At 44.7% G+C, this 17,806-nt stretch overlaps 2 protein-coding genes across 3 annotated transcripts in view; one reads left to right on the top strand and one right to left on the bottom strand.

Annotated features, from left to right (window-relative positions):
- Positions 1–13,720, top strand: part of sh3bp1 (SH3-domain binding protein 1) — a 23,927-nt gene extending 10,207 nt beyond the window's left edge. Inside the window, exons 12-18 of one of the 2 annotated variants that reach the window (XM_054749022.2) lie at positions 209–290; positions 394–474; positions 5,789–5,902; positions 6,181–6,278; positions 7,201–7,369; positions 7,451–7,794; positions 13,415–13,720. In XM_054749022.2, coding sequence (XP_054604997.1) covers positions 209–290; positions 394–474; positions 5,789–5,902; positions 6,181–6,278; positions 7,201–7,369; positions 7,451–7,794; positions 13,415–13,554 — 1,028 coding nt within the window. In that variant the 3' untranslated portion in view covers positions 13,555–13,720. Of the gene's footprint in view, positions 1–208; positions 291–393; positions 475–5,788; positions 5,903–6,180; positions 6,279–7,200; positions 7,370–7,450; positions 7,795–9,821; positions 10,329–13,414 lie in introns of those variants that run through there. The other variant, XM_015963675.3, reaches the window with a different exon arrangement.
- Positions 11,053–17,806, bottom strand: cdc42ep1a (CDC42 effector protein (Rho GTPase binding) 1a). Its single transcript, XM_015963676.3, has 2 exons — positions 17,123–17,806; positions 11,053–11,948 (listed from the first exon to the last, which is right to left on the bottom strand). Exons 1-2 carry the CDS (start codon positions 17,592–17,594, stop codon positions 11,257–11,259), a joined length of 1,164 nt encoding a protein of 387 aa, XP_015819162.1. The 5' UTR covers positions 17,595–17,806; the 3' UTR covers positions 11,053–11,256.

Below are 17,806 nucleotides of genomic sequence, written 5' to 3'. Positions count from 1 at the left end.
TTTTCTCAGCCCAGAGCACGAGTTTCTGTCACGGGTGCTCTTCCTCGTCTGTCCGACCTTCGTGACTTTCACAGCTCGGTTTCCATTTTTGTAAAATGTGATTCAAATGTCAGCAGCAGATGGATTTTATAGTTCCAACATCACTTTATTAATCAAATGATAAAAAGTTATATTAATGTGAATATTTTTCTGAATTTTGTTGACACAGGAGCCCTGAAGTGTTATCTTCGAGAGCTTCCCGAACCCCTGATGACCTTTGAACTCTACAACGATTGGTTCAAAGCAGCAGGGTGTGTGTGTGTATGTGTGTGTGTGTGTGTGTGTGTGTGTGTGTGTGTGTGTGTGTGTTAGTGAGTCATTTCAGCTCTAGAGTGTGTGTTTCTGGTCTCACAGGGAAAAGGACCTGACAGAGAAGCTGGAGAAGTTCAGAGACTTACTACAGAAGCTGCCACCTGACAACTACAACAACCTCAGGTATCTGCTTTGTATCGTTGCACAAATAAGGAACCTTGTGAATAATTAGTATCTTACCTGAGGATTGCATCCAACTTAACTCCTTGTTTGTCTCTGAGCTCTGACATTTCAGAGAATGCTTTCCTGATGTTGACTCTGTCCGTCTGACATTTTTTTTAATCTATAGTTTTTTTAAGAGGCTCTGCCATGACGAACACAATACAATAAATGCTAACCATCTGTAGTGCGTCTGTTCTGAGGTGCAAACATGGATTGCCGTAAAGTGTGAGATACATCCAGAGAGGCTCAGGCTGTAAATTTGGTGTTCTGCTCACAAAGAGCAGAGGGGGCTGAGAGAATATTCATTCACCCTAGATAGGGTCATTCTAGAACCTACTGGCTTGAGAACATAATTTAAAATATAACAGAGTGCCTTTACCAACCTCAGTTTGTAAAAACAGAGATGAGTTCAGAAAAGACTGATGAGGTAACGGCTAGGACCAAAGTGTTGCTGCCACCTGAAAAAACAAGCAAGTCATAAAAACATTTTTAAAAATGTTGCTCCTCTGTCAATTTCTCATCAAATGATCATAAACATCCTATCAGAAGGACTAAAGTGCTGCAGCTAGCTGTTGCAGTTTGCGCTAAATAAACATCTATTTGTCACGCTGAGGAGTGGAGGAGTAGGACCCAAAATGCAGATACCCAGAACGACATGAGGCTGGAGTAGATGTCAATGAAAACTTTCCTTTATTAGGAAGTCGAAATAAAGTAAATAAAATCCAAGGAGGAAAAAATCTAATAAACCTGGAGACCTAAGAGGGGGGAGGACAAAACAACGCTGATACAAAACAATGGACCAACAGACGCAGACAGGGTTATATACACAAGGGCTGGGTGATTAGGGAATTGTGCACAGGTGAGACCAATAAACAGAGGAGGAGCACTACGGAGCAGGGGAGGAAACCAGACCTAAAAATGGGATAGGGAGCAAAATGAACTAGAGGGAGAAAACTGACTAGATAAAACACCTAACAGAAGACTAATGATAAAAGGTGTCTAAGGAAAAATGTAAGGGAAACCTAGAGAGCCTGGAGGGGGTTGGGGACACACAGGGACACTGAAACCTGGAGGGAACACCTAAGGGGAAAAAACCTGGAGTGGGCTGGGGAACACAAGGAGGCTCATGAGGAGCACAAGAAGACACATAAGGGAACCCTAGAGAAACCTAGAGAGGGATGGAGAACACAAGGAGACACATGAGGGAGACGCAGGACGCAGACCATGACACTATTCTCTTAAAGATGACTTAACTGATGAGTTTTAACCTCTTAGGTGTGTTCTTGCTGTGTCGTATCTCTAATTCCATGCTGTAGTTCTTTTGTTTTCCTCTTTTCCCGCTACGTTTTGTGTGCGGCTGCAAACTTCCTCAGGCTGACGCTGATAGTGGCGTCATGACAGCTTTATCCAAAAACGAACAGATAATTATTCTACCGGTAGACAAAGAAAGAACTACAGTAGTTATGGACAGAGAAAAAATAACCAACAGATGTTAGAAGACAAAAAAACATACAAAATACTTAAAAAAGACCCAACAGAAAACATTAAGAAAAACATGAAAAAATTACTGAAGCCACTACAAGAAAAAGGCAAAATAACAGAAAAAATGTACAAACACTGGATTCCTACAGCAAACATAACACCAAGAATATATGGAATGCCAAAAATACACAAACAAAACTCCCCACTTAGACCAATAGTTGACAGCATAGGTACACCAACATACAACATGGCAAGAGTAATCAGCAAAATCATCAGTCCGTTATTAGGAAATACAGATCAACACTGCAAAAACAGCATAGAGCTGGCAAAAGAACTAAAGGAGATTACAATAGAAGACAACGACATACTCATCTCACATGACGTCACATCCCTGTTCACAAAAACACCAACCCAAAAAACCATAGACATAGTAGTTAACAGAATGAGACAGGACAAGACTTTACACAAAAGAACAAACCTCACAGCAGATGACATAGCACAACTGATAGGACTGGTAGCTAACTCCACTTACTTCACATACGATGACGCAATATACAAACAACTGGAAGGCTTCGCCATGGGTAACCCGTTATCAGCCACCCTGTGCAAGTTTTTCATGGAAGACCTAGAACAAAAAGCCATAGCCACCGCCCCCCCAAACTGCAAAATGAAACTATGGAAACGCTACGTAGACGACATACTGGAAATCATACCAAAAGGACAAACAGAAACACTAACACAACACTTGAATAACATTGACGACACAGGCAACATAAAGTTCACTTATGAGTCAGAAACAGAAGGCAGCATAGCATTTATGGACATGAAAATCACCAGGCAGACCGATGGGACCCTAAACATAAACACATACAGGAAACCAACACACACAGACCAATATCTATTATGGACATCAGAACACCCCACCATACACAAAATGTCAGTAATCAGAACATTATATCACCGAGCAAACATGGTAACAGAAGAAAGAGACCGTAAACAAGAGAACAGACACATACAACACGCTTTAAAGACCCGACATGGGCAATAAACAAAAGAAAACAAACAACAACAGAAAGAAAAAAACAACCAAAGCAAAGAACCAGAAACCCAGAAAGACAAGAACCAAAACCAGTGATAACCCTACCATACATCAGAGGCATAACAGAAAACATAAACACACCAACAAAACCATACACAACAGTTAGAAACAGACTAGTGCACCCAAAAGACAAGATACCAGCTGGACACAAATGTGGAGTCATTTACAAAATCCCATGCAAACTCTGCAATAAGACATACATAGGAGAAACCGGACGCCAACTCAGCACACGAACAACAGAACATAGAAAGGAGTGCGAGAAAGAGGCAAATCGAAAACACACAAGAGCAGCAAAAGAAGAGGCAGAAAGCACAATAAAGAAATCAGCCGTAACAGATCACTGCACAAGAGAAAACCATATAATGGACTGGGACAACACAAGGATCATAAACACCGAACAACAGAAATACAAAAGATGGATAAAAGAAGCAATCGAGATAAGGAGACGTGGATGTGGGACCATGAACACAGACCATGGAGTTTACACGCTGGACCACGCATGGGACTGCATCGTCGGAGAGGAGAGAGTGGGCAGCAGAGGGCGACAACGTCCTCTGCTGCCCGCGGATAAGCGGAGAAGGAAGTGACGCCACCATCGGTGTCAGCCTGAGGAAGTTTGCAGCCGCAAACGAAACGTAGCGGGCAAACAGGTAAACAAAACTGTTCTGTGTTTTAAAAAAGAACTACAGCATGGAATTAGAGTTTTAACCTCATTATTAAATCTTATTGTTGCATTTGAAAAAGTTTCTTATTTTGATTTCTTCTTTTATTCCACTTTAGAATGTTGTTAAATGTTCATTTGCCCCTCGGGGATGATTAGATTAAAGTTTTTTTAATTGAATTGAATTGAAGTTTCTCCCGAGGTTATTACAAAAGGGTGTAACATCCAGAAAAGGTCAGTCTACACCTACAGAACGGTTACTGACTGCAGATCAGTTAACTCAGATCTGCTGACCTTGTTTGGGAAGACTAAATTTCATTTTTATTCTGTACATTTTAAATATTTTTAAGTTTAAAATGATGACTTCAGTGTTTTGCTTTTCATCAAACACACTTTCATAGACTGCAAAACCGTAATTTTTGCTAATTATGATCACAGGGTTCTCGTTTTTCTGACATAGTTAAGGGAAATTAAAATATAATGCATACCAATTAACGGTTTGGTCTCAAACAAATAGCAGCTTTTTGACCTCTCTTGCATTTTTGCAGAAAAACAGAAATTTTCAGCTTGCAGGGCCCCAACACACAAGTTCTCTTTTTGGGTTTACGTGAATAAGACAGCTTGAGGAGCAAGACAGCGATAGATACTGTACTTACTTGTTGCATTTGTTGTCAAAAGAAATTGCACCAAGTTTCTGAACAGATGTTTTGGCCATTTTGAAGTGTGCTTTTATGTAAAACTTCAAAATAATGATACAAGTTATAAATAATTATCCTCCTTCTATTTTCCTGAACAGCCTCCGTTCAGAGAAACAGGGTTCAAATGGAGCCAAGGCTCCAGAGTGATGCTGGAGTAAAAACAGGAGTCATTTTATTTCCTTTTACACCAAAGTCAAAGGTCAGGTTTGTTTTGGCAGACTTGACTCTTGGAAGTGAGACATGTTGCTGTTGTGGATATTTACTTGAAAATAACTTTCAAATTTCATGCAGCTAACTCTGGAATGTGAAATTAAAGGAATACTATGCAGTTTGGCTTGCTTTTAGCACCCCCTTAGTGAAATGAAAAGTGAAACTTATCTCTTTGCTGTGTGTTTGTCTTTTTAACACCTTAACAGCTGATAGGTCTCCTCAGCCTTCATTAGTGTCTATGTGAGTGATTCATCCCTAAATGAACCAAATCAGCTGTGCTCTTGATCTAAAACGTGCTAGAAGCAGGCTGCAGCTCCAGGCATGCCAGCTCTATTTTTATAAGCCCAACAGGGACCAGACCAGTCACTCTGAAGTTGCAAGTATGGTGTTCTGGCCACAGGGAGCGGTGGGGTCTGAGTGACATTTCCTTAACCCTGTACTGGCTCAAGAAAATGATTGTAATTTTTGAAAACGTTTCATAGTGTGGCTTTAATGGTGCTGTAAATGTTTATGAAACAATGTTGCTGAAACCAACACAAAAATAAAGACGTTGCAGCTTTTTTGAAAATACATCTCTTCCTTTGGCTTTTGACTGCACCTGGACTAGCCATTAGCATGTCATCCCTGTGCAACAAAAAAAGTGATGTCTCCAAACTGAAGCCGCTCCGGGAGCTTCCTATAGTAGATAATTGTTATTTAAGCCTTGTACACAGAGACACATTTTATAGTTGATGGAACAATCCTTTAAAATATAAAAAAAAATGTGATTCCCTTTTCGGTTTTGAAGAAAGCTTTTCAGTTACAGGATGAGTTTGTGTTTTTATTCATCCATAACAGTTGTTTTTATTATCTTGCAATAAATTACACAACATTTGTTATACCAGCAGTTGTTTTAAAATGTCTTCAGGTGAACAGAATCCATCTCTTGACCCCTCTCTTGGTCTTTGTTGACCCACATGGGGCCATGCACCGCGTTGAGAAGCAGCCAGACATCATTGTTTAGCTTACAAACCGACTCAGTGAGGTTCTGCGGGTGCCCCATTTTTATTTCTACTTTGAGTGTGAGACGGTAGTTTAACATTCAACTTAAAGGCAAGTCTAATGCTTTCTTTTGCTACCTGCCAGGTACCTGATCCAGTTCTTGTCTCTGCTGTCTGAGCAGCAGGCGGTAAACAAAATGACTCCCAGTAACATCGCCATCGTGCTGGGGCCCAACCTGCTCTGGCCACAAGCTGAGGGGTGAGTACCTTTCTGTCTAAATGACTCATTCGCTGTTCGGTCCGTGCGTAGACTTTCTCCATTTAAAAACACTCTGTGGGCATTTTTCTAGAGCAAAAAAACCTGAATACAAGTGCTCAAGTTTCATCCAACCAAAGAATGTGATCACAACTGTTTCACAACCTGATGCTGTCCTTGGTTTGCTCAGTGGTCTGCGGCGTTATTAAACAAGGTTTCCTTAGGCGTGCTGCTGGTTTAGCGTTACTCTGTGGTTAACGTGCTGCTCTGCACCTTTTCAGAGAAGCTGCTCTGTTCGACATGGCTGCAGCCTCTTCGGTGCAGGTGGTGACTGTCGTCGAGCCTCTCATCCAGTACAGCTCCAGTCTGTTTCCTGAAGGTGGGCCAATAAACGCACTTTGACTTCTCTCCATGATGGCCGCCAGGCCCACCACAGCTGAGCTGAAATTGATGTCATAGTAGCCGAGAATCCTTCACCATGCGCACTCTGATGCATACAGGCTGTGTGGGTGGTGCTTTTTATTATTCACGAGGTTTGGACGAGTTTTCTGTGTGTGACACATATTGTTGGATAGATGGAAAGAAAACAAGAGGCCTTCGCAGCGCTTTCGCTGCTCGGGCCTAAACATTTCAGTTTTAGCTCCTCTTACCACTGAACCAGGTTTCAGATGTGGTTACCATTGTGCTGCACAAAATAACCAAACACCAGCACAATCCAAACCAACACCCTGTGGTCTTATTTCAGTCTAAAGGTCTGTTTCTTAAAACGCTCTAATTCCTCCGACACGCCTGAGCTGTAAACACTGTCAGTCTGTGTTCAGGGGGATTTTTAATCTGGTTGGCCCTTTGTCTTTCACAAATCTGTGCCTTTTGCATTTTCTTATCCATGTTAGGCAATAAGGGTTATCATAGGATTAAAACAGAAATTTAGGTCATATTAGAGTCATGTAAAAATGTTGTTTTTCTTCGGTTTTCTTGATTTAGTCGGGTTTAGTTGGGATTTTTTGTTCAGGCAGATAAACGGTCTAAGTTGTGTTGTACCAAGAGACTGACTTGTTGATCAAAAGGTTAAAGAAAACTTTAATTATAAGAATAACTCACACTTAAACAATAGTAAGTGTACTTTTGTATAATAAGTGAATAGATTTATAGATGAATAGTGCCCCTGAAGCCGCGCTGCAGCAGAAGGTCAGAGTTCAGCAGGCGTGAGGTTTTCTACCTCTGTCCTCCAGATGAGTTTCAGTAACTGTGAATCAGAACTAGAGGCATAAATGTATTTATTTGTTTTGTTTTGTGCTCAGCTGAATCCTTTGAGATCCCAGACCCCCCTGAGGTCCTGGACCCTCCTGCTCCTGCTACACAAGCTTTCTTCTCAGAGAAGGAAATACTGAGCAGAACCGTTTCTTCCCCATCATCCACAGCCTCCTCCTGCTGCTCCTCTTTTCACCTCCCTGTCTCTAAAACAAACAGGTACCCCTTAGGAACAACGCAGGAACAGTGGGACATCTATTAGTGACTCCAAATGAGTTGTGGTTCTCCTCCCCCCCTCAGCACAGCCTCTCAGGACAGCGGCACCTTCTCCCTGGTGAAGTCCGGTTCAGTGGGCAGCCGCAGCGCTAGCACCACCTGGGTAAGCTCTGCAGCTGAGACGGCACCATCAGCCCAGCAGAACCCCGCGACCAGCAGCTCATCCTCCCGGGAGTCCAGCACCACTCAGCCGTCATCTAACCAGATCCCGCCCCCGCCTCTCAGAGCCGCGGGGTCACCGGCTCCAAACCCGACTCACAGGAGGAGTTCCACCCAGAGCCAGAACTCAGATCAGGGTCAGCTGGAGCCAATTCTGGAGGCCCCGCCTGATTCGCCCAGAGCAGTGATGATCACCACGCCGTATAAACGTGAGTTAGAGATCCGGGTTTGATCCTCTCAGCTCAACAGGAACAAATAAAGACACCAATGTTCCAGCGTTAGGGCTGTCGGTGCGGCCCGTCCTCATCATGGACATTCCAGCTGAGACCGTTCACGTCCTCCCACAATCACAGAGAATTAGTTTTTAACTGAGAGACAAAAAAAGCACTTGTTCTATCAACCAGGACGTTTCATACACTAGTGACCAAAATATCCCCACTGAGTTTTTATTTATTCCGCAGACACGTTTACCCAGAGCAGTGAGCTAATCTAAGGTCCGGGTCACTCCTCCCCTGTCGACAACCCTAACCATCCCCCAGTTACCGTAATGGCTCCAAATCTTATCAGATGTTCCCGTCATGTGTGGTGTGACCACTGCGATCAACCCCGAGGACAAATAGGTGTGTAGCCAATCAGAAAGCCAGGTGACAGAGGCATGCTGCACAAAGAAGGGAATCCTTGACAGCCATGTTTTTTATTCCAACGTTTGATCTCACGAGGTTTCGTGAGGTTTCCCGTCACACCAGGGAGTGGGATTGGGTCGCAGTGAGATGAATCGTGTGAACCGGGTCTAACGTGCATGTTTTTGGTCAGTGGGAGGAATTTGGAACACCCAGGAGAAGCCATGCAGCCAGGCTGCAGCTGGGATTTGAACCTACAACCCTCTTGCTGCCAGGGTACTAACTGTGTCACCATGCGGCAGCGTGCTTTGGGAGACACTTGAATGTTTCATTCTTTAGGCAGCAGAGCTGGATGAGTCTTTGAGAGAAACAGCTCCGCTGTGAGTGAGGGACAGGGCCCCTAAGGGGACTGGATGGGTTGTTTGACCATCATGTCCTTCACTGTCTCAAACGTCTCCAGGTTCTACTCTGAGTTTGTCCCTGTTAGAGTTGTTTTTGGTCCTCTAGCTGGCTGTCTACGACTACTTAATTCACACCCAGCGTTGGTCTGCCATTTGGCCCCGTTGTTTAGACACACACCCAGGCCATTGTAGCTGGCAACCACCTCCACTAAATCACCCTGGATGTTGAAGGTTTCAGATGGTTCCCTCCTGATATCAACTAGTTCAGGTAACAGTGGGACCAGGTCCCAGGCATCCATCTTCCCAGTGACGCCCTTCAGCTCCGCCTGGGGTGACTAAAGCAGACCAGAGAGAATATATAACCCCACCAGCAACATCTGAGTCTGCCTCCTTCCTGTAGGATGTGTTTGGAAAACCTCCAGAGGAAAGTGACCAGGGAGCATGCTGATCATGTGACTAAACCACCCCAGCAGTTTCGTTCTCACGAGGAAGAGCAGTGACCCTACAGAGCTCCTGCTCAGCCTTACCCGTGAAACAAACGTTTAACGATGAATAAAACACAACATTCAACACCTCATCACTCTGAGGAAATAGCTTGATGCGACCATCTCAGTCGGACCGAATCAGGTAGTCACTATTCAACATCACCCACTGAGGGTTGTGGGTGTTTATTTCTACACGGCGCTCTTCATATCCGACCACAGCATTTCTGCTTCCATTGAGCCTCTGCGGCACTTTTACTTTTAAACGTTTGTTGTAGATTATAGCTGCTGTGGTTGGTATCTCCTTAAACGACCCGCTCTGACTCTAAAACCCTTTAGTACTGCTCCATATGGCACGTCCAGTCTCTGTAGTTTGGGGTTTTCCCCTCAGCTCCCCTGCTAACCTCACACACCTGCTCCTTGTCTGTTATCTCCACCCTACTCCCTGCTTCTCCAGCTGTTTACAACTTTCTCAGTGTTCTGTTTGTTTTCATTTCATATATGAATGGACCTTTGAGTTCACCTGCTGCCTCAGTGGAGCTCTCTGTCCTACACCAAAGCAATCATGACATTATATAAACTCTGGCTGTAAAGCAAGGCCATATCATGAGCCCCCCACCACCATGCTTGATCATCAGATTAAAATAGGTTTTCGGGATAAGTAGTCCATCAGCAGTTTTGCTGTTTTTATAATCTGACTGTCCTGTTGTTTGTTTTTTCTCTTTCTGAACAGCAAAGAGAACTTTCAACTTAACAAAAGGGAACCAAACTAATGAGCAGGCGACGGTCCAGTACTCCAAACCGAGAGCCCCTGGACCGCCCAAGGTTCAGGCCCCGCCACCACCCACCACAGCCCCAGCTTTAACCCCAACAGCAGCAGCTTGTGAGGAAACAACGCCCTTCCCCAAGCCTGCGCCCAGAGCTTCTCAGACCAACGTCAAAAAGCCTCCGCCCAGAAAAGCTGGAGCCAGAGCACCAAAATGTCCTCCACCACTTCCCCCTCCATCACAGCCCAAGCAGGTTCCTTCTGTAGCGCAGTGACGGTTCAACTAAACAAAGTTAATCTTCTGTTTGAGAGCAGACGGGATAATAATGTACCTATGGATGCATTGGTCATGGCGGGTGTCCAGAATTAAACATTTGCCGCTAAAGGAATTTTTATATCAAGCGTTTGCAACCCAGATCATTTATTTATTACATTGTTCTCGGTCAAACAACAATAAATAGATACATAAATCCAGATGGGTCTTTGTTTTTTCAGGTTGGGATATTTTATTTTATTTAAAAGGAAAACATGTCAGGTGTGCTTTAATTATTTTATTAATCTTCAGGGTTTAGAGGCTGTAAATACAAACTTAATTTTGGGTGTAATATGCCTTTACTTGAACCTGACAACAACATAAATGGATGCAGAACTAATTAAAACATCTTTATTGCTTTTATACTGGCTGCAGTGTGTGTGTGTGTGTGTGTGTGTGTGTGTGTGTGTGTGTGTGTGTGTGTGTGTGTGTGTGTGTGTGTGTGTGTGTGTGTGTGTGTGCGCGCGCGTGCGTGTGTGTGTGTGTGTGTGTGTAAATAGCACTGAGTGCTTCAGGTGCTCATATGTTCAGGTCTTCATATACACTCATGGTACAGAACATTTATTCTTCCATAAAAGGAAATACACGACTTCATAATCACAAAAGGTGCCTATAGTATCAGTAATGCGGACTTGCAGCAGGAAGTGTAGCTCATGAATCCGTCTATAGTGTAAGTGAATGGTTGGATCAGGAGAAGAGGAGTTTGACTGATCTCTGCTTTCTCCAGGTGGTTTTATTCCTGAGTGACAATTAGACGATAGGTTGTCGTGATCCCAGACCGTTTCTGTTCCTCCTGAACTTCCCCTCACTGTTCTCATCAGTGACTCGTTCAGCATGTCCCCCACCTGCCTGTTAGAGGAACAGCTGTAACTTCCACGTTGGTCAAACACCTTTCTGTGGCACGCCTTCACCTTCATGCTTCAGTTAGGTTTTAAAAATCCTCTCTGTGCAACACAAAACTCTCTCCAGCATCCAAACTGTACATCCTCCAAGAACAACTGCAGAAAAATAGAGAATCTGGTATTAAAAATATTTGTGTAGTGGATATCCATAAAAGAGTTGGAATGATTTTTGGTCCGCTCCTTCATGTCAGACTTTGATTTCATCCTCATCGTCCATGAAGCTGTAGGACAGTTTGTTCTTCGGCTGGCTCAGGACCACCAACTCCGGTTCTCCACGCTCCATCCCGTTCTGTCCCTTTCGCAGGCCAACCCCGTAGTGGCGTGCGAGAACACTTGTAGCACTTCGGAACCGCTCCATCTCCATCCCAATACGTTCAGGAGACCCCATGAGCACATCTGGGACTTTACCAGAGAACCCAACTCTGTTCACCATGATTTCATCCTCCTCTTCATGGTCAGCAGCGTGCAGGCTCCTCCCACTCCCACAATCCTGCTTCAGCAACGAATCCATGTGTGAAAAAGTAGCCATGCCCATTTTGGATCCTTCTCTGGATCCAACCACCTCCTCTCCGTCTAAAGTGGGGAGGCCTTCTTCCAGGTGGCCGTTGATCAGGCTGAATACCTCGCTCATCAGAGAGGGGCCGAGGTCAAAGGTGAAGGTGTCCAGGGAGGTGAGAGAGGGCAAGGAGTCGGAGTAGGCGGTGGTGCGTGTGGGCTCGGAGCCCACAAAGGAGGTGGAGCAAGTGGATAAGATGGCATCGGTTGGGTCGGTCAGAGAGCCTCGATGGACGTTGGCAGAGCAGCTGGTGATGGAGACGGGTGGCTGCTGGCGCTCAGAGCGAGAGAGACGAGGCAGCGTGACAAAACCCGACTCCACACCTGAGGGGCAGAAGGAAACCACCGCTTTAATAACATTGTTAAAAAGGTGATCATCTTAGTGAGGTTCTTCTCAGCACAGCCATGACCGCAGCCGCCTTCTAGAAGGTAAACGACTAAGATTACAAGTTGTACCAAAGAAGTTCTTGACCCCGTGCATCAGGAGGATGAGTACGTTTTTGTTCGTCTACACCAGGGGTCACCAACCTTTGTGAAGCCGAGAGCAACTTCACGATTACGGAGCCACATGACGGGCTACCAGGCTGATACACCAGGTTTTGTCATGCGCACAATACTGACCTTCGACCTAGAGTAGGTTTGAACTTAACTAAACTTCATGTATGATAAACATATTTTAAGGCTTTTTTTGTAATGATATAATTTCCAAATCTATATCAATTCAAATGTGATTAAAGAAAAAAAAACTTGGGCTTGTCCCTTCAGAAGTCGCCACAGCCAATCGTCTCTATTTGGTCCTGTCTTCTGAGTCCTCCACCCTCATTCACACCAACTAACTTCATGTCCTCTTTCCCCTTTTTGATGTTCTTCTCAGTCTCCTGCCTGGTGGCTCCAACCTCAGCATCCTACCTGTGCCATCATTCTCTCTCCTCTGGACATGTCCAAGCCACCTATCATGCTGTCCCTCTGATGGACTCCTTCCTGATCCTATCCACCCTCGGCACTCCCAAAGAGAACCTCAACATCTTGAGCTCTACCCATTCCAACCTGCTTCACACTTTTCCACCTTCTCTGTTGCTTTGGACCATAAACCATAAGTCCATAGAGTCTACTTCTACACCCTGCAACGTCATCATTCCACTTGTGTCCCTCTCATTTACACACATGGACTCTGTCTTCATGCCTTTCTTCTCCAGTACATGTCTCCACCTCTCTGGCTCTTCCTAAACCTGCACCATGCTCTCACAGCAGATCACCATGTCATCTGCAAACATCATGGTTCATGGAGACTCCTGTGTAACATCTTCTATTAGCCGGTCTATAACCAAATCAACCAAGGAGGGACTCAGAGCAGATCCTTGATGCACTCTCACCTCCACCTTAAACTCCTCCGTCACTCCTGCACACCTCTCTTCTGTCACCTCTGCCACTCCAGACCTCGCCATGCTCCTCAGCTCCTCTCTCAGTACCATGGTACGCTTTCTCTAAATCTACAAATATGCACATCCTTCTGACCTTCTCTGCTCTTCTCCATCAGTATTTTAAGTCAAAGGTAGTATCTGCTCACTAGTACTCACCTCTGACCTAACCCTAACTTGCACCGCTCTTTCCCAGAGCTTTATTGTATGACTTGTTAGCTTTCTTCTTCTGTAGTTCTCACAGTTCTGTAAATTATCTAGCTTTAGAATGTGAATGATGTTTCTAATGCGGAGTTTACCTGAGCTGCAGGGGCGGGGCTTCTCACCTCTACTACACAATCAGATTCTTACAATTATTTTTTTTACCTATAGGGCATGTTGTGATCTGTGGGGGAAACCGGAGTACCCGGAGAAAACCCACGCATGCATGGGGAGAACACGCAACTCCACGCAGAAAGGCCACAGCCGAGTTTCGAACCTGCGACCTTCGTGTTGCGAGGCAACAGTGCTAACCACTGCGCCACCATGCAGCCAGAATTTACCAGATTGTTTTTAAATAAATGACAACACTGCATCACTTCAGTCTTTGTGCATTTATGTCCTGAATAATTTAGCATAAATGTGGTCTATTTTAAAGTTGTTGTTTTTTAAAGATCCAAGAAAATGTAAGATTTCTTCCTTATTATAAATGTTTTTCTACCTCTGTCCAAAGGTCTAAAATTCTTCCAAATGATCATTTGACGTGTCTGGAGTCCGTCGTGTAAATGTTTTCAACACCACATTTGTCTTAGTTGTTTTATTATTATTTTTTCCCTCTAACATCTTATTTGTCTGTAAGCATATTGTTTTGGGATCGCCACATCAGGTTCCAACAGAGGGCAGTGTAAAGCCTTTCCTGGATAAAGGAGAAAAAAACCCTCCAGCATGCAGCGTGCTGAGTTGTTAATAATCTGCCAGACTCTGTCAGATCATTTAACATGGTTTTACACACACACACACACACACACACACACACACACACACACACACACACACACACACACACACACACACACAGGTGCCTGTGTGACCAAGACGGATAAATTACCACGGCACTGCTGCGGTGCCAGCTGCCAGCTCTGCACGGCCAAGATGCGTGAGTTTTTTTTTATCCCGTCCAACTTAAACAGATTTCACAGATTCACACATTTTAACCAGAGAATGAAAAAAGTTTGAGCAGATGAAACCACCAGCGCGTGATGGGTTAGGGTGGACGGAGAACAGAAGTGTTTGAATACAAAAGGAACATTTGCTAAATTTATTTTTAATGACATTTTTATGGTAAAACACAACTAATTAAAATACTTTAAATATAATATTTCATTCTATTTTTAATTATGATATTTAACACCACTAACACATCATGTGATGACATATTTTGATGTTTCGGTAAAAACTAAATATCTGTAACTATAAAATCTGAAGAAAGTTGACTAAAAAGTCCAGTTAAGCAGCTAAAAGAGGCTAATTGGGGTTAAAAATGTCACAGAACTTGGATGAGTTGTGACAACAGCTCATTTTACGTTTTTGACCCAACTCTGGCCCCATAATTGTTGCCAGATTTGATCAGGTCTGGTTGGTGAGTAAGGGCTGTGATATACTTGCTGACAGGCAGCGTCTTTGTTCACATGCTTGCTGCTGCACAGCACAGCACTGCACGTAGTAATGGGGTGTTCCACGAGGGGGCGCACTAGACTCAGACCAGACAGAGAGCCGGGTTTCTGGGAACAACCAAAACTAACATAGCATCAATAGAAGAGATCAGTACCTGGTTAATTTCAAGGTCACAACAAGAAAAGAGACAGCAGCAGTATTGAAGATGGTGTGAAGGACCTCTAAACCAGAGAAGGAACCACCATGGTGAGTGTGTCTTGCTCTTTTACTTGACTCCACCTACTGGTTACCTATATATTGCAGCATTCGGACGCATTGCGTTAATTTGGGGGGATGCGAACAAACAACCCTTCAAATCAATGCAAGTACTGCCATTATAAATATGCTTCTGTGTCGTCAAACAGCAAGTATATCATGGCCCTTTGAGCTGAAGTTTACCTCATAGGGCTATACATCACAAACTGAAGGTCACCTGGCTTTGTTGCTACTGGACTTGTAAGAAATAATGTTTTTGCCCAACTGTGTGGGTCTTTTTACTTTGTGGTTATTTAATATCAGTTAGCTGTTAGCATTAGCTTGTTGTTAGCACTAGCTACAGCAGGATTGTTTACGACTGTTGTAATTCTACTTCAACCAGTAGGAGGAAGAAGAGGGAAACTTAGTCACTGTTGCTTTAATCGTCCCTAAAAATATGGCGCGGTATGGGGGCCAAAATTAAGACTACTGCCCAGCAGCAGGAGGCTATATAAATTCTGAAGCAAACTACCGACCTGATTAATGATAAGCTGGCGCCGGTAACTGAGAGGCTGGCGCTGCTTACTGTGGAATAGCACTTTTACCGACGTTACTAATAGATACGCTAGGGACTAGCAGCCCTTGGCTGTTCATTGAGTGGTTCACACACTCCCTCTGCTGTCTATTAGCATGGATAGGCTAACGTTAGCCTGGACGGGTTGACAATAGCATTGGAGAGGCTAGCCATTAGCGTGCCTAGGCTGGCCACTAGCTGGATTTCCTACCCCCTTGACGGACCATTAGCATGGATAGGCCGACATTAGCATCGGAGAGGCTAGCCATTAGCGTGCCTAGGCTGGCCACCAGCTGACTAGTGACTCTCCGAGACATGCTAATGAATAACCTCTCCTATGCCAATGCCAGCCTATCCATGCTTAAGGTCCGTCAAGGGCGTAGGAAATCCATCTAGTGGCATGCCTAGGCACGCTAATGGCTAGCCTCTCCGATGCTAACGCCAGCCTATCCATGCTAATGGTCCATCGAGAAGGTAGGAAATCCATCTAGTGGCTAGCCTAGGCACGCTAATGGCAAGCCTCTCCAATGCTAACACCAGCCCATCCAGGCTAACGTTAGCCTATCCATGCTAATAGACAGCAGAGGGAGTGTGTGAACCAGTCAATGACCAGCCGAGGGCTGCTAGTCCCTAGCGTATCTATTAGTAACACCGGTAAAAGTGCTATTCCTCAGTAAGCAGCGCCAGCCTCTCAGTTACCGGCGCCAGCTTATCATTAATCAGATCAGTAGTTTGTTTCAGAATTTATATAGCCTCCTGCTGCTGGGCAGTAGTCTTAATTTTGGCCCCCATACCCCGCCATATAAAAAAGCTTTTCTGTCTAATTAGCTACAGAACCCATGTTTTACCAGTTTTTAGTCTTTTCTTTGAAACTTTTGTCACATCATGTTTGAAAATCTTGCTAAACTTTTCGCACGCGCGCTCACGCGCACACACACACACACGCACACACACACACACGAATGAGGCCAGACTGCATGAGTGTGCTTTTCACATGGGTCAATGAATCAGCCTCCCAGACAGCTTTTCACCACCACTGTCTGGACCTCTGGGTGTTATCAGAGGAAACGCTGCTGATTATGCCAAATTGATTCATGAGGACATCTGGGGCAAATCTGTCTCCAGATTACTGAGCACACGTCATATCAGAGTGCCACTGCACCAATTCGTTTCTTCTGCGGATTTCAGGTAACACCGGTTGTCTACTTTGAACTCGGCCCCTGTCTTTAATTTTGTTTAGAATCGCTGCAGTTTAACTGGAGGGAAAACCTCTGTAGTTGAGCTTTGGGACAATTTTAGGATTTGGTGGTGCTCCGTGCTTAATCCCAAAATACTTGGGCAAAAACAGAAGACGTCATGAGGAGGAATTTCCAGGGAAGATAATTTGGACTTTCAGTGATCGCGAAGAGAGAAGGTGTTATTTCTTTATGTGCAATAATCAAAGGCCTATCGCTCTTTGAAGGGGTACAACCACCTGCTGCATTTCATGCAAAAGTTTTAAAAGACTTAAGTGCAGTTCCACACAGTCACCTATGGACAGAGGACAGCTAAGGTCAAACAGAGGAAAACAGAACAAAGGTGTAATGCATGTACCAAACCATAAGCACCTTCTTACTCACCGTAAGAGCTTTTCTTCTCCTCTGGTGTGTTCTGAGAGCTGGGGAACAGCACTCTGGTGGTGGGCCTCCCGTTGGACAGGTCCACATCCAGTCTGGGGAGGGAGATGGCGTTCTTAATGATGGGAGAAATGGACGGCGGTGGTGGGGACAGGTCCTTTGACCCCTCTCTGGGTCGATTGTCAGAGCCTCTCCTTATCTGCCGGAGCGTCCTGGAGAAGAACGCTCCGATCTTGTTGTCCGGTGAAGTGACAGAATCTGTCTCCTCACTGCTTCCGTTGGCCGTCCCACCGTGGTTGCTCAGGAAGGAGGTGTCCCCAAACACGTCTCCGCCGCGGCCTACGTGCATGGTGTGGCGGAAGTCCCCCAGAGGAGGACTAATCATGTCCACTGTGAGGTCCCCTTTGAAACGGCGCTTGCTGTGGGAGTGTGACACCAGACCCTTAAGGCCCGACAACTTCTCCTGAAGATTCATGATCTCAAAGATGGTGAAATGAATATTTCCCCCAAAAGCTCCTGAGTCAGCTCCTGAAATCCTAATTTAACTCCACTCAAGGTCCACAATGGACAACAAATCTAAGCAGAAATCCAAAGCCTGGACCAGGAAAAAAGTTGTCCGAGGCTATTCCAAGACTGTGACAGTGTGTGATTTCTGAGGATGAAAAGCTGAACTCTGGGTCTGCAGCT

The sequence above is a fragment of the Nothobranchius furzeri genome, chromosome 16 (genome assembly GCF_043380555.1).
Source record: "Nothobranchius furzeri strain GRZ-AD chromosome 16, NfurGRZ-RIMD1, whole genome shotgun sequence".
Lineage (NCBI taxonomy): Eukaryota > Metazoa > Chordata > Actinopteri > Cyprinodontiformes > Nothobranchiidae > Nothobranchius > Nothobranchius furzeri.
Note: the sequence above shows the minus strand (reverse complement) of the source record. Positions and strands in the feature narration are given on the sequence as shown.

Bases quoted from the DNA above. Each gene is read 5' to 3' on its own strand.
- cdc42ep1a (XM_015963676.3), bottom strand. From the start codon at position 17,594: ATGAATCTTCAGGAGAAGTTGTCGGGCCTTAAGGGTCTGGTGTCACAC. The intron at 11,949-17,122 runs GTGAGTAAGAAG...TCTGCCCCTCAG, and splicing joins GGAGAAGAAAAGCTCTTACG to GTGTGGAGTCGGGTTTTGTC.